This window comes from Aptenodytes patagonicus, chromosome 22, assembly GCF_965638725.1.
Source record: "Aptenodytes patagonicus chromosome 22, bAptPat1.pri.cur, whole genome shotgun sequence".
NCBI classification, from domain to species: Eukaryota; Metazoa; Chordata; class Aves; order Sphenisciformes; family Spheniscidae; genus Aptenodytes; species Aptenodytes patagonicus.
This window is the reverse complement of record NC_134970.1, coordinates 2,112,885-2,140,766: the sequence shown is the minus strand read 5'-3', so window position 1 is coordinate 2,140,766 and position 27,882 is coordinate 2,112,885. Positions and strand designations below refer to the sequence as shown.

The 27,882-nt window shown below is 50.2% G+C and overlaps 1 protein-coding gene across 2 annotated transcripts in view; it reads right to left on the bottom strand.

Moving 5' to 3' along the window:
• Positions 1-27,882, bottom strand: part of PLXNA2 (plexin A2) — a 210,290-nt gene that overhangs the window by 8,546 nt on the left and 173,862 nt on the right. For both annotated transcript variants that reach the window (XM_076358294.1, XM_076358293.1), the window contains exons 16-29: positions 24,584-24,751; positions 23,147-23,240; positions 21,016-21,255; positions 20,688-20,831; positions 19,262-19,496; positions 17,619-17,761; positions 15,683-15,951; positions 11,019-11,085; positions 10,210-10,356; positions 9,588-9,747; positions 8,900-9,003; positions 4,107-4,206; positions 1,658-1,848; positions 851-1,020 (exon numbers count right to left, since the gene is read on the bottom strand). In XM_076358294.1, the coding sequence (XP_076214409.1) occupies positions 851-1,020; positions 1,658-1,848; positions 4,107-4,206; positions 8,900-9,003; positions 9,588-9,747; positions 10,210-10,356; positions 11,019-11,085; positions 15,683-15,951; positions 17,619-17,761; positions 19,262-19,496; positions 20,688-20,831; positions 21,016-21,255; positions 23,147-23,240; positions 24,584-24,751 (2,232 nt within the window). The remainder of the gene's footprint in view (positions 1-850; positions 1,021-1,657; positions 1,849-4,106; positions 4,207-8,899; positions 9,004-9,587; positions 9,748-10,209; positions 10,357-11,018; positions 11,086-15,682; positions 15,952-17,618; positions 17,762-19,261; positions 19,497-20,687; positions 20,832-21,015; positions 21,256-23,146; positions 23,241-24,583; positions 24,752-27,882) is intronic.

The window sequence follows — 27,882 nt, the reverse complement described above, 5'->3', positions numbered from 1 at the left end:
CAGCCTTAGCGGGGAACCCAGCTTTTGCAGCCATGATGATTAGAGGCCTTTTAAACCACGAGAGACTTGGAGGAAAATACAAAGTCTTCAGGGAGCAACCATTTGTTGTGTTTTTTTTTCTTCCTCACAGAGGTAAATTTCTAACCCATGGAGCTTTTAATCCTAAAATAACAGCAGAGGCAGCGATGTGAGAGCTCCTATTGTTTGGAGAAGGCTGAACCTGGCTGCAGTCTGTGCCGACTGCACGTGGGGCTGGCTCCTTCTCCTCTTGCCACCTCCTCCCACTGCCCAAATGCTCCCAATGCTGCCCAAAGCAATGGGGAAGGTGCAGCCGCTCGCCGAGCTCTCCCCTCGCAGCCTGCGCCGGCATTCATGCCACAGCACGATTGCGCAGGCAGGGTTGCACAGGCAGGGTGGTGCAGGCATGGAGCCCTGCTTCCCGCTAGCAGACTGGCTCTGCAAACCCAGCGACTTCCGAAGTCCAGGTGTGTGGATCTATGGCCTGAGGCCAGTGCCCAGCTCCCACCTGGGTAGAGGACTCGGAGATAGCGGGGCTCATGGTTTAACACTGCACCAGGGTTTCAGCTCGTGTGTGCACAGGGGGCAGCACGAACCAGGATCAAACCCCACTGCCACATCTGCGCGGGGCACTGGGACAGCAGCGGTGCTGGTTGAAAAGCATTAGCACGCCTTCGTGGTACATCTCATGCTTTGGAGCTATGGGACTTGGTTGTTCCCACCCTTCCCAAAGCTCTTTCCTATCTCTGTTTTGCCCCAGGACACAGATAATTGCTCAATACTCAATACACAGATAATTGCCCCCCCTTCCACCCTCCTCTTCCATTCTTACCAATTGCTCTTCCACGTGTGCCTCACATCTGTGTCATGGATGCCGTGCTTATCTGCCTGCTCATCCAAGAAATCAAACATATACTTGATGGCCAGCGGGAGCGCGCTGCCACGGTGCACGGTGCTGAACAGCGTCTCAAACAAGTCGTCCACAAATTTCTGCAGCGTACCCTAATGGGAGCAGCAACCGAGAAGGTGAAGGGAGGGACGGGCGCATGCTTGGCTAAGCAGCGGTGGCAGGAGGGGACACCAGATGGTGTTGCCAGCTCTGCACAGCCCTGTAAAGTGCCGCCCGCCACGGACCCCACAGGAATAAGTAAGGTCGGGGTCTTTACGAACGCTGACTGCGCTGCCGGAGGGCCCGGGGGGAATGCTCCAGCCTGCAGCTACTCATGGCTGCATTTACTCTTTATTTCTAACCTGAAACAATTTCTTTTGCTTTCAAAACCAAATCTGCGTTATCTACAGTGATGAACACACAGTGAAAGGCAGGAAAACTCTCTCTGGCCAAGGAAACTGGTTAAATATTTACAGGCACTGCTGCATCTCTCCAACTCTTTGTGTTTTAATACCGTGCAGAAGAATGAAGTATTGCAGCAATCACCTTGCAGTGTGAGGAAATCTGGGCTGTGTTTCTGTTGCTGCTCCAGGAGCCCCCCCAACCCCTGGGGCCCAGGAAAGCCTGGCAGGGTCAGTCCCCGCCTCCCGGGATCTGAGCATCATTAGGGACCGTGCAGGACCCCCGGCGAGTGTGTCTGGAGGGACCTCCCTATGCATTTCCCAAGTGAATTTAGCACACGGCAGTTACCTTTGTAGCTAATAGCCTGGTCAGGTAGATCTCAGACACCATCTTACTGCCCCGGTCTCCTTCCTTCTGGTCTCCGTGGTCGTGGTTTTTGACCAAGTGCCAGACCTTGACCCCACTCTCCAGGTCGGGAGTGATCATGGGGGCCCGGGAGCGCAGGCTGTCGGGGCTGCCGGTGTAGCGGAAGGTGGAATCTGAACGATGGGAAGAGAAGTCGGCCATGCTCAAAGCAAACCCCTTTTTCATTTCCCTGTCTCTTCTCAGTGATGCCACCGTGCTCGCTAATGCCAAAATCATCTGCACTGGCTTTTTTATGGGGTAATGAAATGTAATACCACCCAGGCACCAACAAAATTTGGCATTTGCCAAAGATAGGTGTTGGTCTTCACTGAATAGAGTCCCTCAGGCTCGAGCCCTTCTGTTTTCATGCTCAGACATGGGACTTTTCTGCTCCATTCACATCCTTTACTTATGTGAACTCAATAATACAGGTCCATACAAGATTCCTCCAGGAGTTACAGCTCACGCACGTTAACCCTGGGCACCAACTCCTGCAGCGCTGGAGTCCTGATATCAGTATTTAGTAAATAATAACAAGCTGCCCGGCACAACCAGCACAAAGGGCAGAAGAAACTGCTGTTCTTGTTCTTGAGGCTTTCACTAGAGCAACAAGGGCTCAAGCTGAGCACCAACTGCAGAGCCTGAGGCCAGTCCTGCATCCCGGCCATGCCGCCCCCGGGGCTGAGCAGGTCTGGCCTCCCTGCTGCCCCTGCCTTTGCCCTCCTCCCCAGCAGGGGAAGGGGAGCTCAAAGGGGGGCAGACAAAGGTTTTTCCCTTAATTGCTTGGAAACCACAGAGGGATGCGAGATATATTTAACTTCTCAAAGAATGTGCCTCCCTGGATCCCATCCATGGTGTCTTCAAGCCAAGACACAGGGCTGAGTAGCACAACCATGCGTAGTTGGTTTTTTTCCTCTCACTAAATTTTTTTTGTTCTCTTGGAACCTTGTGCATTTTCTCAAGTTTAGCCTCCAATTCGCTGCTCACCCTCCTCAGCAAGAGTAAGGGGATCAATCATAAATCAGCCGAGGGACATACGCAAGTCATTACCAAACTAGCTACATTTTCATCCCTGATTAAGGCTTAGATAAATGAGTACTCCAACTGATATAATTAAGGAGACAGACAGGAGGACAGCTAGGGAAGCATCTAGTAATTCTATTTTTAAACATAGCTCTGTACTGATATACAATGGGGGAAGTAAATAAGTATCTCATTTAAATTCTGTCTACACAATTAGAAGTATTAATCTTAACATGAGCAATGATAGTTCATATTGGTCGTTCGCAAAAGCTTTTCCATCTGACACAGATCAATGAGCACTGAGGACTCAGGCTGTGTGACCCAACCTCGTTTTTTCCATCACTTGAAGCGCGGGGCACTCAGGTGGATTACACCTCGCAGGGAGAAATGCCTTTTCTCCTGGCTTCTGCCTAAAGATGTTCCTGTGGATGGCTCCTCAGAACCCTTGCTCGGAAAAAAAACCCATTATTTTGGGAGCTATAAACAAGAGAAGGAGATGGGTTTGTCAGGAGACCTCTCGTTTGTAAAACACTCTGTAAAATGAAAGATAATGAAAGATCAGTGCACTAGAGATTTTGCCACTGATGCCTTTTATGGAAGTATATTATTACTATTATTGTGGATTTAGTGCTATAAACGCACACCTGGCACCTCGCAGACTCATTTACTCAGGCTGCAGCGCCTTCAGGGACCCTCTGTAAAGTGCCAAGCCCTGCTATTATGCAAATAATGAATTCCCAGGTGTGCACATCCGACCACACCGAGTTAAGATTGCTGTTACTCATTTTTGACCCATTAGCTAAGAATTCAGGATCCTCCACTTAGAGAAGAAATAGATGAAAGAATCAGGCTTTTCTCTGGTGCAGCCCTGCTTACATGCAGGGAACACAAAGCTGCTTTCCTGCAGTGGGAGTCCCACGGGTGCTCTGCAGCATCCATCCCCTCTGAGCTAAAAGCCTTTCCCTGGGCTTTTCCAAGACCCACTTTTCCAAAGGTTGCTCACGTTGTGCTTGGCATTTCCTTTTCCCTCCTCTCAGCTTCTCTGGTCTTTTTGCTGTTCTGCTTATAGATGGAAAAGCCTTTGCAAAAAACAGTAGCCAAGGACATTTTCCGTTTGGCGCATGAATGTACTTTCATTTTGGACAACGCGGTGTGATTCTTCGGGGGAAGCTGCTGCTTTTCCCCCACCTAATTCCCTTAAGGTGTTGCCCTCCTGCAACAAAGGCAGCTTCAATACCAGCCCCGTCAAGATACATTCTCAAGTAAAGCTGCAAGCTCCAGCTGGCTCTAAAATGTGCAGTGCAGCAGGAGCAATGCCCAGTCGCTATCCGTGAGCCATCGTTTCCCGGCCCTTAACTCTGCTTCTTACCGTATCTACTAATAGACGTCCGGGATATACTGGCAGAGGCAGGAATATTGTAGGAGGAGGTCTGTTTGGGAACGAGAGCCACAACTGAGCGGTCTGATACCTGGGGAGGCAAAGGAAGAGAGGAAAAGATCAGCGAGATCCACCGTCCGCACTGCCATCACCAGCTGCTCATCCAGCAAGTGCAGGTAACAGAAGTCCCCAGGGCCCAGCCGCGGCAGGGAGCTGTCGGCAGGGCACGGGGCTCCCGAGGGCACGGGGAGCAATCCTGCCGGCCAGCCCTTGGAGAGACAGGCTCCTGGTCCGGCTCAGCTCTGTGCTGGGTCAGCAGCAGCTCTACAGCAAGGGACTGAAGGAAAGGAGTGATAAATCAAAAGATGTATTGAAGATGTTTTTGGTTGTTCTGATTTAAGATTACGTTTTATCCAATAAAAATGAGAATCTCAAGAATTGTTGTGATCCAATTAAAGTACAATGCAGAGGGAATAAAACGGCTATAATAACGTTATGGACCATAAAACATTCCTATTAAACCATTTTTTTATTTTAGCAATTTTTACGAACTTTAAAAGTTTGATTTACAGCCGAGCAAGTCATAAAGCCATCTTTCAGGGTATTAAATTGTCAGTCCCTCTACTGCACCAGAGAAGGAATTAAACGCTGGGAAGTCAAACTATAAATGAACATTAGTGCTAACAAGATTTTGTTATAGCAGATTTTAGTAGCCATGTTTAATTTTATCCTCCCTATAAATCTAGTAGTCACTGGAAGTTTTTTAACTTATTTCCCTTAATTAAGAATCTGCAGGTTTCCAGGGAACGGGTCGGAGTGCCTTTTAATTTTGAACTCGTGGCCCGTGGTGCAGCACGGGAGAGAGCGGAGTCACCGCATCTCGCAGGCTGACGGACCCACCGGGGCCCAGCCAACACATTATTTAGAGGAGCTGTGCAAAAGAAACTCCTCTTCATGCCCGAGAAATTGCTTTTGGGGCTAAGTCCTCCATTATTTGCCAGGAGTCCTGCGAGGGACTCGGCACCTTCCCTTCGCATGGGGAAGCTCCAGGGCAGCAGCTGGATTTTGCTCCCCCAGCATCTCCCCACACTATCGGCAGAAGGGGTGTTTGTACAACGTCTGCCGCCGCGAGGTGACCTGCACACAGTGATCGTCACTGCCTAATGCTCCCTCCAAGGCTTTGCGTTCCGTTCAGATGAAAGGTTTCATGTAAATGCGAGTTGCTATTATTATTGTTAGTGATAGTGGAAATAATAGTCACTTGTGTTTCACAGTACAAAAGTGAGATATTTCTAAGCAAAACACTTCAAACACCTCTGTTATTTCCTCTTCTGCTCCTGCCTCACTTCATCCAATTTATTAAGTCAGTGGAAGAAACGATCAGTGGTGATATTATTTTCTTAGGCTGTTATTAGCTGCCACTTCAGTTCAATTTCACTACGGAGAAACCTGAGCGTGCCGGCAGCCCAGGGTGCTCCTGCGGAGGCAGCAGCTCCCCGGCCGCCGTGCCGGGATCCATTTCTGCCAGGGCTGTGGTTAACAGGGAGAGAGGCATTAAAAATTCCACACACACACACAGAGAACACTCTCACTCTCTAAATTTTGGGTCGAATGGCTCTTGTCAGCTAAAAAATACCAGCGTGCAAATTAGCATCAGATGTAACACACATTCGTTTCTCATCTTGTGCCGCTGTTGCCACACTCCCATAAAACCCCAGAGACGCCTGCAAAGCTGGCTGGCTGTTTTACAACTTTATAAATATTCTGATTCTTCTACGAGCTGCAAACATGCTGCACAAAACATCTTAAAGAAAAGAAAAATAAAACTTGGAGCGGGGAGAGCAGCAGTGCAGAAGCCCAGACAATAATACTGCGTTTGCGTGGGCTAGTGAGGATGCAGTGAGGATGCTGGCTCCACGGCCACGCCACCCTCAGCTCCCGGGTCTCATTTTCCACACAAACCTTCCCTCTCTGCTTCTAATCTTTCATTTAAAATAGTTTTCTAGTCTCTCGGCCCTTCCAGACTCACAGTGGCTGACAGGTATTCATGCTCTGCTGCCTCAGAGTTAACCCTGCATGAGCCACTGTAAATCATTTGATATTAAATTCGGTGTTTCATTTTTCTTGAGTAAAGCCACATGGGGTGAGACTCTCCCATGGAGTTTAATAGGCATGAAACCAAAAGGATACTACAGAAATGTAATACAATTCCTTCAGCTCAGTTTAAAAGCTCCAGAGAATTTAACAAAGAATTACACCTATTTAACCTATACATCTATTTTTATGAATGAATAAATAAGCAGCAGGCATCAGTTGTCTATATAATTCTATAAAGTCATTCAAAAATCTTACAGAAAGATGAATATTTCTTTTTAAATCCTTTAAAATGAGCAGGAGGAGGCTGGTTTGGTCCCTGGCAGGAGTTCGAGCTCAGGAGCTGCAGGGAACGGGGCTGCGGAGCAAACGGACCCCAGAAATCGGGAGCAGGGACAAGGCTGTGAGGACCAGGCAGTTTCTGGTCCTTGCTTCAGCGCTTACTCCCAGGTGGCAGCGCCTCTCCAAAATGCTACAAAATGCCAGGTGTTATCAGATGGAAACACGGGCTGCGCATCGCCAATTGCTGTGTGCAAATCCAGAGATCACTTTGCCTTCAGATCAGCAGATAGAAGGAGATGGCATCTGACCAAGAATAAAGACAAGACAGCTCTGAATAAAAGATGGAGAGAGCTTTACAGAGGTAGCTTTTATTTTTTCTAGAAATTTAGAAATCATCTTCACTAGTCCTCCAGAAGCTGGAGGAATCTAGATTTCATTTTTATGGCTTGAACCACACCTGTTTTATATGTAACACTCCTGTTAAAATGGTGAGACAGCAGCGCTTGAAACTCAAATGATTTTATACCCTCTTCTAAGCTGTGCCTTTGCCCGCATATTTGTTTTACTGTGTAGTCCTGGAGCATCTGTATTTTTGATACCTAATAAAAACATTTATTACTCAAACAGAAAATAAACTGGTAGGAATAAAAAAAAAAAAAAAAAAAAAAAAATCAGTTTGTTTTTGGCAAAAGCCCTGCCTTGACAAGATCTCTGTTGCAGTGCAGAGAACTTGGCTTCTTTTTATGGCTGAAACAGCTCTATCGGGCTGCGCAGAGCTCGGGCCAGAGCAGGCAGAGACACGTGCGATGGCTACCTGTTTAGATGTTTGGCAGCAAACTTCCACTTTGTTCCAGAGCAAAACTGACATTCAAATGGCAGGAATAGCTGCAGCATCTTGAGTGCTGCAAGGATTTTGTTTATTTTAAGGGTAAACTTGTGGCTCAGATTTTCCCACAGGCACTAAAATGAAAGTACTCCCTCCCCTCACACCCAACACACATCAGACAAACACGGCTTTCACTTGTGACTTCCTTAGATGACTTTTAAAGATCAAGGCATAATAAAGTCTCACTGCTTCCCTGCATGTTGGTTAATCCCTTGCAACTGTCAGGTAAAACAGATTTTAGAAACAATGGAATTCATCTGCAAAACTCATATGACATTTTACAGTAATCTGTGTTTAAATCCTTCGGGCTACTTGGAAAAGTTGACCCTTGAGGTGCTTTTTTACATGCACTTTGCATATTTATGCCATTCTCTCTGCCTCACTCCCTGATTATATGGCTCCTGTCAATACTGGCTCACATTCAACTTACACAGCATGAATCACGCTGATGGACTTGAGACGGTGTATAAACAGAGCAAGATGCCAGATTAAATACTAAACACTTCTGTGTAGGTAGTGATGGACAGTAGTAGGTTACAGGTCCCAATTAACGTAGTTATCCTCTGCTGCAGACAGGCTTTGAGTAAAAGCCTTTGATTCTCTTTAACCAAACCTTCCTCAGCTCCGTCTTTACTGCCCTTTCCATCTTTCGCACACCACAAGAGGCCCTTTCCAACAGATGCACGCCTATCCAGGGCAGCCGGGGCTGGGGCAGGCATGCTGCAAAAGCTGAAGAAGGCAACAATTTCTTAGGTCACCTCGCCCACCCTGGCCGATGCACAATAGAGCATCTTCACTGTCTAGCTTAGTTTTATATTTTAGTGGCAAAACTCCTGTTATTTGGCTTGGAAGACTAGGTCTGGGACTTAGGAGGTTTGACATCACTTTGTCAAGAAGTAGCCCCTGATATTCACCCTTTCTTGACCTGGCTTCATCCCGTACCTCCCCGCAGCAGTCTCTCGACTCTCCCATGTGACAGCATTTGAAGTATTAGCTCTGTTTCCCTTCTTCACTGCTTGCACGATGCTCAAGAGTCAACATGTAGGAAGAGCACGAGTATAAGAGACGAGCTGCCGCTGCAGCCTGTGCTTTGCATCAGATCATCTGATCGTGTGGTGTTTGCAAAGCTTTGAAGGAAGGCAGAGACTCCTCTTCCTTCCCTGCTGCACCCCTGGTTGTCTCAGACCCCCACGCCAAGACCCGAGCCCCACGTGCCATCCCTCCCCTGGCCCCGCATCTCCAGCAGCAGCAGCTCAGCCCTCTCCACTGCTCCCTCTATCTCACAAGCACAGCTGGCGGTTTTAATTTAGCCAATTTTCAACTCTGCTAGTTTCTTTAAGATCCATGTCAAGGTTGCTTTCCCATCTAATGCATAAGCACATTGAACCCTTCTGGTTTATCATACAAATGTGACCTCCCTGTCTGTCTTGGTAGACGAGATACTTGGGAATTAAATTTATGCTTTGCTTTTCTTCCCTCCTGGCAGCTTTCTGGGAGCTGTCTGCTGGGGCTGCTTTCTTACCTGATAATGCATCAAGGTGTTCAAGCGCTTCCAATCTCCTTCAATCTTGGTGGTGATGTCTTCATCCTGCAGGACCACACGAGCTATCCGGCCCTGCCGCCACTCTGCGGGAGAGGCAAAAACCAGGCAGACACGATGGTCAGAGGGAAAAGGCACTAACAGGCTCTATCCACTTTTGGCCCAAGTAACTACTGGACAGATGAGCCTGTAGAAAAGCCCACCTCCCAGGAAGAGGCACCCAGAGAAAGCTAAATTCTGCTCTTAAATCTTACAACTACAAGGAAGATCACACTGATAGTTTTCTTGCAGCAAAGTGCAGCATTTAATTCCCATGCAGAGGGTTCTGCAGTGTTTAGCTAAACCAAGGTGCAGGACCTTCCCAGCCCCTCTGCCCCCCCTTCACCCCCTGGGCTCTAGTAAGATACACAAGCTTGGGGAGAAGCTTTGCTCAGCAGAGTGAAGCAGGCTTCAGGAATCATTTGCTCTGCGGTCAATGGACAATTAGCTGATACCACAGAGTTCAAAACCTACCCGGCAGGAGCAGCACCCATGCTTTCTAAGGGCAGAAACCTGTGTGTCGTTGTGCAGCCTGAGCTCTAGCTTTCAAGCTCTGCAAAACCCACAAGGAATCACCGATAATAACAACCTCTCTGATCTTCCCCTTCCTAAAAGGCAGGGAGGCTCCTACCCAAGTCCATGTCAACAGCTCTTGGTCTTTGAGAATATGGGACGTTTTTGTATACTGCATCGAGGATCTTCTCTTTGACTTGAGTGATGGTATCACAGTTCAGCACCTTCACAGGGATCTCTGGACTGTTCTCATTATCCGGGTTCACACAGTTTAGGATCTGGAAGGGAAGGAGAACCACACCATGCTCTAAAGGGCTTCAGACAATCATCCAGGAGAACTGTAACCACATCTGTCAAAACAACCCTTTCTCATAAAAACCCGCTACATCCCTATTTGCATCATTGCTGTTGCATCTAGTATATCTTTATAACGATTATTAAGATAGGAGCCCTGAACGTCCATTTTCATTTGGCAGAGGGAGGGCAATGCTCAATGCACAGGGAGATAAAACGCTCCTCTCAAACCCTGCCTTTCAAAACCTTAGCTCAGGCTATTGGTACCTGCAAATTAGGGACACACCTGACTTAAGCATGGGTCTAGCAGCATGAGGCTTTATTGCACTGGCAACACTTGTGCTTCATGGTAGTGTCCTAATCACTGGCCTAAAGGTCAGAACAGCTCATGTCCAAGTGGGAAGGACAGAAGTGATTCAATGGCAGCTTCCACAGTGATCACTCACCAGAGTCTTGTACTCAATTTGCTGCCGGATCAGCTTGTCCTCACTGAGGGAGTAACGGGCTTCTCCTGTGATGGCATCAATCGGACCTTTCTCCATCTGTTGCTTGATGGCACAGTAGAGCATGAAGAGCGGCTCTCCAGCACATTCCTACACAACGAGACAGGCAGCAAAACTAACACGGAGGTGAAGGTGCATCTCCTCCAGGGCCACTGGCCTGCAGACAGGTTTTGCACATGATTTGTTTCAGCAGAGGCATAGTCCCATTGACTCAATCTTTAGCACGCGTGCAACCCAGGCTCAGCCCCCAGCACCTCCTGGAGAGGACAGCCAAAACCATGAGCTCCATTGCTCAATGGGTATGTTGCCTTTGGCTTGGTAAATCTCTACTGAATCTATATGGCTTTAAAAAAGGAATTTGAGATCTTGATCTCGTCGTTCACTCCCATGAAGCAAATTCTATGGGGCTTCCAAAACCACAAATAAAGTTAAAAAATATGGAAGCCCAGGCACAGAGAAGTAAATGAGAATTTCTCCTAAGTACTGAAGAGGTGCAACAGAAACTCCATTACATGAGAATTACACCAGGCGATCTGAGGGTTGAAGAAGGCTGAGCACGGAGGCTGTGACAGCTTGGCTCAGCCCATGTCACAGCAGCCCTGGGTGTAGGCATCTCCGAGCAAATTTTCACCTCCCCTGCCTTGCTACTACATCTTTTGATTTGGAGTCTGACTGAAGAGTTTCAAGCCCAGGGACGGTTGGTGGGTGAGACAGCGAAGTGGCAGCGGGGTCTCAGCTCCATCCCTCCTTACCTTGAGGAATTTGTGGAGGAGGAAGGCAAACCAGTTAGTCAGCATCTTCTCAGCCACTGACTCAGTCCTAGGGAAGCCAGGAGGACAAGCATGTTACATACAAAACCAAACCACGCATCGGAGACCCCAAATCTCCCTGGGTGGCACCACCCAGCTGCACCCTGGCACAGCTCCTGTGGTGCTCAGAGCCGGGGCCGTGGCTCTGGAGCAGGCAGGCAGCAGGATGCGGCCAGCGCTGTCCCCCCACTGCACCGAGCTGACAGCAGCTTGCCCAGCTGACAGCCCGTCACAGCCCTGATGGGGCTGGTGACAGAGAGCCTGGTGACACTCGGCTCCTTGCACGTGGTGCAAATTACAGCCTGGCTCAGTAAATCACTGGGATTTGCGGCGGTTGCTGGCAATCGGGGACAGCAGAGTGACAATGGCAGGGAAATTGCAGCTTTCTCCCCAGTCCCACCCAGCGTCCTCTCCCCACATTGTGCCCAAGATTATCTCTAATTTAAATACAATAGCTCCTAATGATAGTTTTTAATGCTGGCTCTGCATGACCCAGAGACTTTCCCTAAAGCACCACAATCCCTTTTCCTGGGACAGGGTGGCTGGGTGTCTCACAGTCCACATCTGAGCCCCAACCACGCAGCTCAGGCTGGGGATGGCGGGCAGGCAGGCAGGCAGGCAGGCAAGGCTGCCAGCCCGCCCGAGAGGCCGTGCAGGGGAGGGCTGCTCTGCCGCCAGCCGAGCCAGCTGCGAATGTGACCCCGGGCAGCCTGGCTCTCTGCACCATGGCTTTGCCAATGATACCAGCCTTCCCCTCATGCCACATGCGATACCAGGATATGGTCCAAATTTCAGCAAGCTAAGAGGGGTGGATCCAACACCTTGCCCTCTGCAGCACCCTTTCCTCTGGGGACCATGCCTCCCTGCACCTTCACCGTGAGCCTGCAGCAAGGCAGCAGCCCCGCCAGGTCTAGGCACCTCTCTGCGCCTTCACCCCCTTGGCCGGCAGCTCTGCTCCCGGTGCCGTTCCTGCCAACTGCCTTTTCGAGCACCATGCCACTAACCTGCTCAGGAGATGCCCAGCGGGCACGGCAATGCACCGAGCCTCTGCCTCTGCCCGTACCCTGACCTGGAGCGAGTCACCATCGCGCTCTGGACCCCTTTTTCCCATTCTCCCCCATCTGCTCTGCTGCCTTGAATTAAGGACTGCCCCTTGGTATGTATTTATACAGCATCCCGCATGTTTGAAAACTCTGGCATTTAATGAAAAACACATACTGTAGAAGGAACAGGGTTTGATCACAAAGTCAAGCAGATTAAGTATAAACAGGAGGCACAGATTTCAGCAAACAAAAACTGACGCCAGTCGGCAAATGGACCTGGGGTCACGTTATCCATCATCTCTTAGGATCGCAACATCTGCCAGGAATTTGTGAAAATGTCTGCAGATCCCCAAAGAATTTAAGCCTGAATTGATTAACTGCCTAAAAATTCATCCTACAAATTGACACACACATTGTTCTCCTGTTTAAGGTATTTCAGTCACCCAATTAAGGAGGAGAACCACTAGCACGCTGCTGCGCCAGCGAGCCACGGAAAATGGAGAGTCAGTGAAACAAACTAAAGAACAGGTGAAAAACTCAGAAAACAATACATTCGGGACTTCAGGGTGAATATTAATTTAATAAACTACTTTGTTAATAGAATATTAAATTAAGAATTGGCAAGCCTCCCGATTAGCCCTACCAGTGTAGTAATGCTGTGTCCCATCCCTGTTGGCTGCTCATGACCTGACACCAACACCGGCACCGTAAAAATAACTGAAATACAGAGTGACAGAGAAGTTGGGTCATATTGTGTGGGAGAAGGGTATCGGATACTCCCGTGCCTAGCTGTTCCCTTTTATTTCTTTATTGGAAATACAAAATCAGCTGAATGGAACAGCAAAAAAGAAACTCCTTGGAGCATTTCTGTCAAATCCCATTTCTCCTTACCTTCGAGCACCGAATCTCACTCTCATCTCGACGCAGACTGACGCCGTGAGATATTTGCAGCGCATCAGTCCCGATGATGGCCAACATTTAAGTTAATCATCACTGTCCTACACTGGCTAAGGAAAGGGGCTGCTTTTAACCTTCATCACTGCTGGGTGCAGCATGAGCACCGTAGGCTCCTTGCAAACAAGTCTGCTGTATATACTTTCCCTGGCCGCCTCTGCCTTTGAAATGGGGTCGGTGCTGGACGGCTGGGTAATCCATCCCTTAAACTCTGCCTGCCACCACGGGGCCTGACCTCTCTTTCTCGCTGCTATGTGGGGAGGGGTCTGCTGAGCCACAGCAATAGCTCTGCAGGGCTTTGTGCTGCCCCTCGGCAGGCATCACTCTTATGCCGTAGCTGGGCTGGTATCCAAACCGCTGTTGTAGATCTGCCTCTAAAAATAAAATATCGGCTCCTGAAGATTAACGTGGCAGGGGAGAATCCCTAGACTTGGAGAAAACCCTTCTCATATTGACCACATAACAAGGGCAAAGCACGATCCAGAGATGGCTTTCCAAAGGAGTCTGACGCCAGCAACCAGCGCCTTGGCTGCTCCTCCGACTTTCTGAGGCACCGGGAATAAAACAAAACTAAACAAAAAGAGCTGAGAGAACCCAAAAAATAAATATGTATTTTATTAATTTTCCCTGCTATATCTAGGTCTCCAAACTGCTGTGTGCTGCTCTCTGTGCCAGGAACCAGAGCAGCTATTTGATTTAACGTCAACTTTTTTGCTGTCTCCCACGAGGGGCAGTTGCAGAAGAAAGAGAGAGGGGAAAACGAGGAAGAAAGAAAGAACTGAGTGCCAGTTATCAACTGCTGCCACCAGAGAGCTCAAAAAAAAATAAAAAAAAGTATCTCACTTTGTGGCTGATCACTCCTTATTAAGTCAGAGCAAGACATTCCAGCCCGGGCTGTTTTGTGCACCAACACCACCCGGGAGCCCGTGGGGCACAGGGCTGGGACAGGGCTCCAGCTGCAGGTTTCCCATGATATGGCTAAATCCTGGCATAGGGCAGCCAGCCTCGACACTGCTGGCGTTGCCCATGGCCCCATCTCTTCGCTGGGTGCTGCGGGGAGGAGCGGGCACGGCTCTGATCACCAGATGTGTATTTTTGGAGCACCATGAAAAGTCATTATTGATGGCTGAGGCAGAAGACGCCTTCCCAGTGACTCGTCAAACCACGGGGGAAATTAAGACGGCTTCCTTTTCCGAGATGAGTTATTGCCTCCGCAAACACAGCCGGATTTAAAGCAATTTCCTGTCAAGTATATTCATTATGGCTGGAGGAATCCCTGAAATTTTCCTGGAGCTGTGAAATCCTCCCCTCGCCTTCATCCGCTCGCTCCAGCGAAATGCCGGCGGAGCCACAGGCACAGCTGATGGGGCAGCCACGCTCCTGCTGCCGGCCGAGGCCAGGCTCTGCAGCACAGCCAGGACCCAAAGGGACACGGGACAGAGGTGGCTCACGACACAGAGAGCAGGGGTAGCCTTTTACTTGTGGCTGCTGATCTGGCCCTACATTAATACACACTTTTTCCCCTTTTTCTTTCTGCCATTTCCCAGTGCGATCTTGGGCGAGTTGCTTAATCCATTCTTGAGCTCCTTCCCCCAGCTGTGAAACACAAACGCTGCTGCTCCATCCAGGCAGCCATGGATGCTGCGAGGATAAAGCCCACAAATACCTGTGAGGTAGCTCAGACACGTGAGGGTGAAGGTCACACAGGCACCCTGGCTGCACAGGATGGGCTGCCATCAGGAGGGGGACAAGCCTTGCCGGGCAGCCTGCCTTTCCCTGACGGCTCCAGGGGCAATACATGGCACTGCCCATCCGAGAGGTACGCTTCTTCACTAGGTCTTTAATGCTTTACTCACCGCGATAATGCCACAGCTCATGGGAGACAAGGACCCTAAGCACTGCACAGACAAGTAAGAAATCAGGCTCCTGCTCATAAGAGCCTGAAGTCCAGTAACATGACTTAAAGAGCTGCATCTCTGCTCCTCCAGTCCCTGCTGTACCTGAGCTGGTGCCTCCCCTTCCCTGCCTGGATGCACAGGGCACTGCTTGGTACCAGCAACATGCACGTGATGGAGAGCTCCAGTTTTTGTGCCATTCACCTCCCTGCCATGATGCTGCCCTGAGGCAGCCCTGCACAGGACTGGCAGCGGGGGCTAAATCTCTTTGCTGAACTGCTTGGGCATCTCTGCACACACAGATGAGAGAAGCAGGAGCTCGGTCAGGTGGGTGTAGGCAGGGTAGGGTGGGGAGGAGGCAGCTGGATGGCAGAGGTGACAGTGCTGACATCATCACCTGCTCTCAGCCAAGCCAGGGGAAGCGGGGACTGCTGGGGCTGGGGCAAGGTGAGAGATTATGAGTGAGAGAGAGACGCATCAGAGGTAATAGCTCTCTTGGATCCAATTTAAAACCCTGTTCAGCCACCTGTGAAATCATACAGTAGAGTTAACCCCGTGTCCTGGAGGCAAGCGAGGAAATGGATGGGTCATCCAAAGTCCCCCGTGGAGAGCAGCGTTCTCCTGCCAGCACCAGCACCCTGGTCCTGCAGAGCCCTCGGATGCTACCAGCAGCACAGCTGTGCAGCCCCGTCTCCTCCCCGGCCCCCCGTGTTACCTGCGCAGGAGCAGTTTGGGGTGGTTCTTGTTTTCCAGGTTCTTCTCGATGAGGTCCGAGAGCAGCTGCTTCAGCACGTCGGTGGCGTACTCCAGCTTGCCTTGCAGACCCGTCATGATGAGCGAGGCCACGTTGCCGCGATCGCGCATGGAGAAGCTGCGCTGCAGCTCCAGTGTTCGGATGAAGGTCAGCAGGAAGACTTTGTTGTTGATCAGCTGAGCAAAGAGCTTCAAGGCCTTCTCCACGCTCTGCTGCCCGTTCCCTTGGACCTACAGTGGCAGAGAGCATGACCATCAGCCAAGGCACGGGAGGACAAGGGACCAGAGGGCAGCCCTGCACCACCGCGGGGTCACTCTGCCTGCGCTATGGGTGGGGTGAATGGTTTAACCCTGGCTGCACAAGCCAGCACCCCATCTCTCAGGGTCTCAGCATCCCCAGACGTGGTCTCTGGCCAGTCCTGAACAAGCATCGCTCTTTCCGTCCTCCCCAGCACTTCAGCACAGCTCGCTTGAATCATTGCTCCGAGCTGTACTCTGCATGCCATAAAGCTGCTGCTTTGAGGCTAACGGCCCTATAAACGACAAACAATTTTGCTTGTTCTGCACAAGAAGTGACACTCTTGTAAGTAAATTAAATACTAATTCAGACTATTGCTTTATTATGGGACAAGTGTAAAAAATTAATTGAGGCTTTCAGCCAGTTGCAGATTCAAGTAATTCATTACAAGTGAAAATGATGAACTACATTAAGCAACTCTTTACCAAACATCTTGGAGACTTATGTATTGGTTTTACTAACGTTACATAATTAAGCAACTGTATAATTGGCAACACATTTATCACTTCTGCAATTCTGTTTTCCATGAGTAAAACAAATAAAAAGCATTCATATTTGTTTGCTAGAGCATCAGCTTATTTGACAATTTAAACAGTGAACATAACGCGTGGGACTGGAAAACTCAAGGCGTGGGAATGGGCTGGGAGAGGCTGGTTCAAAGCCTCCTGAGTTTTACCAACACCACGGCAACTGCTCAGTGGTGGTGGCCCACTGGAAAGGAATCTAATTCGATGAGTTAACGCTAAGTAGTGCTTGCCTGGGAAAGCAATGCAGCCGTATGGAGCACAAGCAATCAAGACTTCTTCCTCTTACATCTCTGGCTGAAGATTTGGGCCACCCCCCGGGTCTGTGTGAAGGCAACAGGACTTTCAGAAATTACTGGAGCAATGCCAGTCTCCGAGAGGGAGTGCTGAGGCTGGTACCTCCAGGCATCCTGGGTGGAAGACGGCAGCCCCACGCTCGGTGGCAGATAATGTTTCTTGAAGCAGCATCATTTTTTGGTTTTGCACTCTCACAGGTGAGCAGGGCCCATCTGCAAGGTCATCTGACGGACCCTTGTGTGTTAACTATTTTTCTAAATCCTCAGTGGAAACCTTATGTATGTATTTACACATACCGGTGGAAAAACCAGGAAAATTAAAGCTCTTGCTGACAGCCAAGCGGGAGGCTGGCCATGCCTAGGCAGGGCGCTTGCCCTCCTGTGGACACGCCATGAAACAGCAGCAGCAGCAGGATGCTCCAGGCAGGACGCTCCCAGGCGCACAGCCTTCCCCGGCACCGGCACCGGCACCGTAAGGTGATTAAGGAGGACTTTAAAAGGACACCGATAACTTATCTGGCATGCTTTGCTGCTGGCCTATAGCAATATAAAAACCCATAAAATAAAACTAAAGCAACACCGGGGAGAAGAAACCTAGAGGAATCAAGCAACGTGCGATGGAGATAAAACACCAGCTTCTTAGTTAAAATGAACTCGGGGCCCATCCTGCTAACCCCAGTGCCTCTAACAAGATTTGGTGTGGAAGGCATAGAGATGCTTCAGGGTTTCCCCGAGGGCTCAGGGAAACTTCGAAGGGCCGGAGCATGGCCTGTTCATTACCTCCAGCTCCCGCAGGACAGGATGGTCCTCGATGCCGGGGAAAAGGACCCTCATGGCATACATCCGATAGTCGAGGTAGGGGATCCCGGAGCGATCCAGGTCGCTGGTTAATTCATTGATGTCTGTCTGCAGCTCTGCAAAAGCTGTTCGGGGAGAACAGAACAAGACAGAGAAACACACGTGACCTCCGGGAGCCAAGGCTGCGGGGCAGAGGCTTTGGGGATGGCTGGCTGCCTGCTCTCCTTGGGGGCACGGCAGCAACCGTAAATGGGCCAGCTCAGAAATCAATTCGGAGGAGACCTTGCCGCATAGCTCAGAGAGACCCTCACCCTTGGGGACTCTGTCTCAGCAGCTGAGAGCGAGAGAGCACACACTGTGCAGGGCAGATGCCAAGAACGGAAGATGCTTATTAATCTGTATGCAGTTCACACCTGTGTATACACACCTAAAATACCTTTAAAGGCTGCAGATAGAAATGAGGATCTATTTTCATAACTTAGTGCCTCCAATATTTTCCTTTCTTCTTCTTCTTCTCCTCCTCTATCAACAGTTGCCAAAATAATCAAATCTGATGCAGATCAAATCCAAGCACAAACAGCCTGCTGCAGGGGTCAGGAGGGAATTTATTCTTCCTCTCGTAACATCACATCACCGTGTTATACAACTGTATGTCTGTCCCTGTGTTCACTCTCCGAAGTACGAAATGCTGGCTCAGTAAGGTCTGTGTACCCCAGCTAGACTGTGCCCATGCTGAAGCTATGGTCTCTCCTGAATATATCTCATTTTTTGTCCTGTGCTTTCAAGGCTGCCCTTCAAAAATCAGCTGAACAAATCCAATGCAACTCTCTCTATATACAGAGGTCACACTATGAAATCTGCAGCTTTCTATTTATTTTTCTTTGATTCACTGAGCTCCCTTCCAGCTGGAAGGGCATACAAAACAACAGCAGCACCCCTCCCCAGAACACTTTTTGTCTCAACCCACCAGCTACAGAAATGACTGCCCACCTCCACCTTCGCTCCTTTGCGGAGAGGCCAGGCTCAGCCGCCTTGTTGCAAGGGACAAGACTTCTCTTGTTGAAATCTGCAGGTGGCAGGTCTAGCTACTCCAAATAACACACAAGATTTCCCAGAAGCAAAGGCTTGAGGAGCTTCTTCCTATCCCTCAGACCTGTTCCTGCTGCTCTGGGCTCACATTTTATAGACTAGAGGAGGGATTTGATCAGCTTTCCAGCCCTACTGCCTTCCATTTGGGATACGTGCAGTTTCTCGGGGGTCTGAACCTCCTCCACTCCCTATCTCACTCTGCCTTTTTAAAAGCCCTTTACAAAAAGGCCATTAGACAAGGGGGCATATTGTGCTGGGCACCCCGGGGCTTGCACCGTCCTCGCAATGCGATATCCAGGCATGTTGCTTAAGCAGGATCAAGCTCTAATCCTATTCTCTGCACATTAGGCAGCAAAGCCGCGTCTGCCGCTGACACACTTGTCACTGCCCACCCTCCCACGTAGCCTCGCAGGGCACGCACCCTGCTCCTCTCTGCAAAAAATCGGATGGCTGGGGTGGCTCCGGTGGGGAAAGCTGGGGACCAGAGCACAGGGCCACAAGCACACAGAGAGTGCCCGGTCCCGGGCAGTACTGACCCTCCTTGCACTCCAGGGCCACCCGGGACTCCAGATTGTCCATCTGCATCTGCAGCCTCTTGAGGGTCAGGTCGTTCTCTCGGGACTTGCGCTTGTAGGCGATGAGGACGATGATGACGATGATGAGGAGCAGGCTGCCTCCGGCTGCGATGCTGATGATGGCCGGCAGGGTCAGGAGGCTGTCTGAGATGATGCTGACCGAACCAGGGGAGAAGATGATACCACCAACACGCACCTACAAAGCACAACGGAGGTAACCAGCAGCTTCAGGTAAGGGTGTCAGCCTGTCCCAAAGCCCCATCCTTCCTGGCCAGGGCACGCACCACACGGGCTGTACAGACCCCTAAGGAAGCACTGAACCGCCGCTGTTTCAGCCAAGACTGTAGCAACTCCGATTGCCTTCAAACACAGAGGGTGCAGCTTACGTGAACACAGGGAGGCTTCAAGTCATGATAAATGTGCCAGCCCTTCACTATCTGGGCTTTGTTGTTATTATCTGATGGCTCCATTTGACTTTCATTTTATAAGCTTTCAACTCCCTTTTGTAAACTGTGGACATTAGCAACGCAGTGATAATTTCACTGACAAGAAACCAGAGTGACTGGAAAGAGAGAACAGAGAAGGGAAGAGAAAGCCCCATGTGAAAGCTACAGAGCAAACACGCTGGAGGTTAATGCCAGGACAGGCTTTTCTTGGATGTGCCCTGGCCACAGACGCAAGCAGCTCTCAGCCAGGTTGCGCTTCTGTGAATCACACTGTGATAATCTGAATATGTTTTGGATGCTGAACTTAAAGGGAAATAAATCACAATTACAATCTCATTTGGGCTCTACTCAAGCACTTCGGCAGCTGCGTGCTTGGTCTGCGAGTGGATCGGAGGAAGCAGAAATGCCCAAAACCAAAGCAGAGGAAGACACCGACTGTTATCCTGGATGAGGCCGTTGATCCAACCAGTCCAGCGTTCAGACGTCCCTGGCTGCTTCTGCTTCAGGAAAAGGCAAAACCTCCCCATCCACTTAGCAGATCAGGCCTGGCTACAAGGACTGATAAAATCCCTTCCTATCCTACAGGAGGGAGAACACAGCCAGCTGAAAATGGTCTCCCCTAGCACTGAAGGAAGAGCAAGCAGCACCGGAGAAAGGATGGCACCTGGTGCTGAAGGCAGAAATATTTGTTCCTTCCAGAAGGCTCTGATAGCAGGTGGTGAGTCTCAAGGAAGGAATAAGAAGTTTCTCCATGCTAATCCACATCAATATTTTAAGCTTCCAATTAAGACAGCCATAAAGATCTAAAATCCTACCGATCCTTGGACAAGAAATTGCACTTAATATCTGAGTGAGTCAGGGAGATGGCGGAGGAGGAGAAAGGATGGAAGGGAGGGTGGGAAGGAGGGTAGGGATGCCGACAGGAGTGTTTGGTCCCTCACCATCACTTTGTGCTGTCCGGTGAGATTTGGCGGCTCACACAGCAGCTGGGTCTCGGAGACGGTGACGGCGCAGGGTGTGTCTCCGATCAGCACGGTGTAGTTGAGCTTTGCTCCTCCAGGAGCAGGTGGGCACAGGTTTCTGCCCTAGGGACAAGGGGAGAGAAGACTGTACAACGATGCAGTGCATTTCTCCGATTTTCATCTCATCCCCAGCACGTGCAAACAACGGGACTCCATCTAGTGTACCCCATTCTCCAAAGGGGACACAAAACTCCCCTCTCTTGGATTTTTTTGCTGCTTCCCGCTGGGTGAGTAAGGGTCTCCTTACCTTCAGGATGATGGGTGACCCCGGCTTCTGCTCCAGCACCCCAGTTGGGCTCAGGAGTTCAAACGTTGGGTTGGGGTAGTATATGAACCTGGTGTCGTTGTAGACCAGCAGGGATTGCACGTTGTTGAAGATAAACCCAAACTCATCTGGCCGCTCGACGGCATCCAGGCCGGGCCGGTACTCGGGGGTGAGGGGGGGCGCAAGGCAGGCCAGTGCCGTGGCATTCACCACCTTGCAGACCTGTGGGGAAGGCGACGCTTCGAAAGATGGCAGGGAAAACTTTACCCTGACCTGGACAATGATGTTCTGATCCCTTAAATACTCCCCAAAATGCCCAGTGGATTCAAGTTTAGCTGGAAATATTTAATCCAGGTTTGATGCATTGCAGGCATAGTTTGGGGGAATTTGCTTCCCCTCCGGCCAGCACGAAGGCACTGGTGCAGAGACAGAGAGCAAGCTTCAAAACGAGCAGTGTTTTAAAGGAGCTAGAGGCTCACAGAGCAGATCACTTAGCCCCTTTTCTTTATTTTTTCTTTTCTTTCCAGTTGCACCCTCTTTGGCAATGCTGGCTTTGAAACAACCCATAGCGAATACCTGGTCCCTGCTACAAATGGGTGATCAGAGGCAATTCCTTAATGCCAGCGAGGGAGAGGAACGATCATCTGACACTCGTGGGCTGGAGGTAACATGAAGGTCATCTCCCGTCAGGCTGAGGACACCCACAGCTCCTCCAGCCCTGGAAGCAGGGAGCTGGCTGATTTATGAGACTCTTGCCTTATAAAGCAGCAAGAGCCCAACCGTTCGGCCTCCCTCCATAAGTGGAAGATTTAATTTCACTCAATTTTGTGTCTTCAGAATTATTTTTGTAGCACCATAACTGCAACTGCTAACAACAAAATTAGATGTCTTTTTAAAAAGAGCTCAGATGAAAAAGGTCTTCAGAAGGGAAGGGAGAAAAGGAATAGGAAAAGGCTGCTAAGTGATTTGCCCTTTCCAAGATAATACAGATTCAGTCAGAAAGATCACTGCATAGAAACAATATTTTTCAGTTTTACTTGGTCAAAATAATTTCTGCCGGTCCTGGAGGTACAATTCTTATTTGTAGCATACAAGAACATTGCTTAGTTCCTGTTCAGCTGAGGATTCATTTCAGTTTCTCACTCTTAGACTAAAAAAATACAGATGGAGAAGGAGGTGGCATTCCAGATCAACCCCAAACTCTGCTACCAACTCCTTGCTTTGGGAAGATCAGGGTGATAGGAGGGAAGAGGGGAAGGAGGCATAAAAATAATACCCAGCTTTACCAAAATACCCGGAGCCCCATGCCCAGCATCCTTCGTATGGTGAGGAGGGTGCAGGGAAGCAGCACCTGGCCTTACCGCAGTGATCAAGCTGCAAAAGTGGCCTGAAAGCTTCTTGTTCAGAAGCAGTTCCCCTCTCTCCTTCCCTCCCCGGGCTGGTACAAGCTTGCTGGGCCCAGAGCTGCGGCGATAGGAGGTTTATTTATAGAGGCAGCTAGGGAGAGACTAGTTAAACATAGCAGCCTCATAGCTGGCAGGTGTCAGCGCTTAGCTCTGGGCTTTTACAGAAAGAGCAGGACTAAAATGGGAAGCGTGGAGCAGCTGGGGATGATGGGGACAGCTACACTTGGGCTTTCCATCATAACGTGCCTGTAGAGCTGAGCTAGGTACAGGGAAGGGAAGGATGCTGGGGAGAGGAGAGCTCTCAGGGCTGAGGGGCTCTGACAAGAGGGGGAATTTCAGGAGTGAAAAAAGTTTATCTGACCCAAGACAGATTTTGAGGTGATGGAGATGACCTAAAACGGAGTCCATCATTTCTAGCTTTGAAAACTCCTTGGCAGTTACTGTGTTGCTGAGGAAGTAGTTTCCCATTTGTGCGTGTCAAAACCCTTCTTTCCAGGGTCCCCGGGTTTTGCTGCTAACAGTTTGGGTAAGTTCTAGGGAAATGTCCCCTTTCAGCAGCTTTTGCCACGGCAAGTCTCACCATGCAGAGAGCACCGGCGCCAGTAACCGTACGTGGGCATCCAGGTGGGAGGGACCCGCCGTGCGGCAGCACACGGGGATGCTCCCAGGCACAGCCTGGTGGCATCACGCTGACAGCAGCTACTTACGTTGACAAACTCCTTGCCATTGTACTTGACGCGGATCCTCGGCTCCTGGATCACGTCCAGATTGGAGCCGGTGACTGTCAGAGGCGTGTGTCCGCTGTGGAGAACCGGGAGACACCTGATTAATGCATCGGGCAGGAGGGGCTGAGGCTGTGCAGAGAGACTGTGCTTGACAATAAGGATGCTTGTTGATCTCAGAAAGATGTTCACTTCAGACACCAGGCGACAGCGTGGATTAATACCCACTCCCTGAGTCACTGGGGAGTGGTGTCTCACAAGTTAGCTAGATTCTCTACTCTCAGCTGCGCCCTCTCCCACCTAACAGCATTGCAAGGCAGCAGGATGAGAAATGGGACCAAAGAAATCAACTGAGCTGAGACTAAATACGTAAGACAATAAATTAGTCACAGTGTTTAATGATTTACATGGTGATGTTTTTAAGGAACACGATAAATGGTATGTGCAGTGAAGGAACTGACGTGCACTTGCATCTGGACTGCAGATGCAGCAAGTTGTCACATAGAGCTGGGGAGGGATGAAGAGCACCCGGTGCCATCAGGGCCAGGGAGGACACAACCCCCCAGGCTAGAGTACCCCCATTCTCCTACAGCCAGTGCCCCTGAGCAAAGTCTTTCACTCTTGGCTGCTTCTTTCATGTGTTAATTGGAGCAGCACAGCCCAGATTCACCCCAGTCTCCAGCACCTCTACGGCAGAGCCCAGCTGTTCCCTTTAGACCACCTCTGTTAGCAGTCCTGACCAGCCCAGCAAACCGTCTCACCCAAAACCAGACGCGATCTTCAATTTGGGCTCAAAGCAAACATCTCGCAGAGCCTGCTGCGAGACACTTACTTCTTTCATGGGCAATTTTAAAAAATAATTGGAATTTGAAGTGAATAACTGTGTTACAGCCCGTGTGAGCACAACCATTAAAGTAACACCAGGGGACGAGTATGGCCCAGGGTTTTTAGCAGCGATGATGTCACGGTGATGTGACAGCACCAGCCACCCCATTCCTAGCAGTGAATCTGGGATAAACAGTACATTTTGATTAGCATCAGCTTTTTCCTTTCTTGGTGGTTGCTGGTTTTGTTTTATTCCAGGACTACAAGAAGGAGCCTTTAATGAGCAATTGTGCACTTCTTCAGCAGATGGAAGTGATCTTGGGGCTTTATTGGTGCTCCCAGAATCTCGGTGCAGACTGCTACTGCTGTAATTGCCTTGGTAATTACAATTACTTTAGTAACTCTGGACATGATTTTTGGTAAATGCAAACGCCGCAGATGCCCAGCACTGACAAATCCAGGACGCTGGGTGGGACATGCATTTCCAAATAGACCCTCTTTTGCCCTCACTGAGCGTATGCTGAGAGATAAGACCCAGAGCAGGTGAGCTGGCTCCTTTCCCGCTGTTGAGGACCTGCTGTCAGAGCCCTGTGTTACCTGGCGATGCTCCACTCAGGTTCGATGTGCTGCACCTTTGGATCGTCAATGTACTCAAACAGCAAGGTCTGCTCCAGCTGAGCCCGGTCGACGCTGACAGAGACGTGAACAGCCCCCAGGCCGTGGGCTGATGGGGCCGACACGCAGACAATCTCATTCATGGATCGCCTGTGCCAGAGAGAAGCCAGGGAAGTGTTAATGGGCAGTCGCGGCGTAGGGGCAGAAAATGACCCTTTGTCCTGGCGCTGCCCTGCACTGGGGCAGCTCACAAAAAGGCTCAGCCATCAGTCTGCCCCAGACCCTGACACCTGCAAAGGGAACGAGCTGCCGAGATGGGCAGGAGGGCTTCACTGGCACGGGAGGGAGGGAACGGAGCTCTGTGCAGGAGAGGACTCTGCCTGCCCACCAAGAGAGAAGCGCAGGCTCCCTGAAATTACTCTTTGTGCCAAACTGCAGCCTCCCGCATCCCTCTGTGAACCCGCTGCCTTCTGTTGGGCGTGTGAAAACAGATGGCTGCTTTTTAAATGGGATGCACAAGCTCAATCAAAAGCCAAATTCTTCCCCTCCCCACCCCACGGCACACACGGGCCCTTGTGAGCTGCATAATGGAGCCCGCAAAGCCCCCGCCTGGGAAGGGCGATGCCACCATCACCGATGCCTTCTGGCTTTGTCTCCCCGTCAGAGCAAGGGTGACCTCAGCCTCGGCGCTGGCTGGCCGGACACAACAGACCATCTGCTTCCATCGGAGTCCTGGAGAAGGTGGAGGCGGCAGGGTAGCGAGGCGCTGACAAAGCACAAAGGCGCTGGTGGGTGGATGGATGGAGAAGGGGAATGAGATATGAGTGGTGCCGCTCCCGCTGCTGGGACAGAGCTGCAAGGAACCGCACAGCTCTGTGGCAAGCCCGGCTGCTGCTCCTGCGAGAAGTGCTGGAGTGATGTCCCTGGAAGGCCAATACCTCTGCATGGCCACCCACGGGTTGTCCCGCCTGCCCAAACCTGCCCCCAGCTCGCCAAAAAGGCCGTGCTGTTTCCGTGGCTCATTTAGCTTTGGCTTCTCACAGGGGAGAGGGCAGGCAGGTCTTCAGCATCTCGCTGCCAGTTTGGCACTTAAATCAAAAACTGGCACCCCTGAACGTCCAGTCTGCACCATCCTCACCCTTCTCAGAGGCTGCACAACTCGTGGAGGTGCCTGAAACAGCTGAGGCTTGAGTGCAGCCATACCCCTGCTCTACTTCCAGCAAAGCTCCCGTGTCTCTACCCTGACAAGGGGATGCTGCGTGGTCCCCTTTTCAGGGCCCTTATGCACTCCCCACCCTCCCTAAGGAGTACGGGCACATCACTCAGCGCTGGGCATTTCAGGGAGGGTATCGAACAGCGGGTACCACGATGTTCCCAGCTCACACCTTGGCACGCCTGTCCACCACAACCGAGGAAACAGAAACAACCTCCTAAAATACCTGAAACAAACTGGACTTGACTGTTTCTAGTGATGCAATTAGATGTCTATCCCTTCCCGCTCTCCTCCGCCTCCCTCCCTCATCTTATTCTCACTCTCCACCTAGGTTTATTTTAACCATGAAGGCATCCTTGTGCGAGGAGCACGTTTCTCCACCCTCCTTGCTGATTCTCGGAGCATTCCCGTGCATGCCCATGCAGCTGAAGAGCTGCCTGCCTGCTGCCTGCTCTGCCGCCCCGCGCCGGCGCAGCCGCTCAGCCCCGCCAGACTCCACCGCGCCTGCTTAGCTCTGGCATCAGATCCAGAGTGACGCATCGCTGCTGGCAGAGCTGCTCTCAGCTCCCTGTGATCAGTTAATTAGCTTTCTGTGCTATTATTATGTCGTCATGGTGAATCTACCCACTCCTCCGATCAGAAAGGGGAGAATGGGGGAAGCTGTAATTAGAGTGAATCTCATTAGAAACTGCTTCATTTAATCAGGCTCCCCCACACCCTCGAGTACAATTGAAGTTCATTGCCTCAAAACAGTCCAAGCAAAACAAAGTGCACAGCATGACCCCACATGAAGGATGGTGCCATTCATATACCGCCGCTTGCTTTGTTTAAGTTTCTGCTTGCCTGCTGTAATTAGAACATACAGAGAATTCAAAACTCTTCCAGGTTTTGCAGGTCAGTATCTGCAGGTTGCCTGAATATAATAACATATTTAAGGGTTTACATTTCAGGGCTGATTCTGCTCTCAGGCCTGCTTGCAGGCTGCTTCTGCTGGTGGTAACGCCGTTACCCGTGTGCATCTGAGGAAGCAATCTAGCATCTTTGCTTCGGATACGGGAGAGAAACGTGGATGGATCGGTTACAGTGTTTAGCACTCGGAGAACTGATCTGCACTTGAAGACCTCGGCATGCCCAGACCTCCTGAAGCACCATTCTAGGATGGATGTAGAATAAGCACTGCTAATGTCCCAACATGCTCCCACGTCTGAACGCCCACAGTTCCCGTATCGGAGAACCTCTCAGTCTTCCAGATGAGAAATTCACCTCCAAGGGTCTTTACTTTTCCAGAAACTTCCTCGGTTCCTCCTGGGAAGCCTGAGCGAGGATCCGACAGGCAGAATCCCTTTGCACATCACACCACTTTGCTTAGGTTCCCACACAGGCTGCGCCCACGCTATGAAATGCATACTGCCAGCTGCTGCGGGGCACCTATGTACGTTTGGTACAGGGCACGGATGTGTACATGATGCACACAGATGAATACTGTTTGTATCTTTTTTTAACTAAGCCCCAAGAAAACCCATTAAACCCTGCAAATGTCAACTCTGTGTTTACACTGCTGGGTAAAAAGCAAATTTGCCATAGAAATCCCAGAGGAGATTGATGGCTGCGCAAGTTTCTCAGCAGAAGGTGTGTGCAGATCCTCGCTTTGCTCCGCCACACAGAAGCCCACCCCTCCCTCAGACCATTTCTAGGAGGTGGAGGTACCTGCAGCATTGGCTGCAATAAAAGTAATGCAAGCTGTTGATCTGTGAAAAGAGAAACTAGATGTTTCTTATAAATGTTACATTTTCTTCAGATCAACCGGGCTGAGGGCAGGTACTGATGACTACTATAAACATTTTAAAATCGCAGTGATGTTTGCCCAAGATTTTTGGACCAGTTAACATTGTAACGGCATTAAAATGAAATAATGGACAGCACTAATACCGACACAATCCCTCCCTTGCCAAGAAAGGCTCAGTCACAGTAAGAGAGAAGATGGTTTCATGTAATAAAAGAGGGAATGGGAGCCTTCAGGCATTCCCAGATGAATTTTTGTCGTGGCTGCATGTTCAGCTACAGCAGA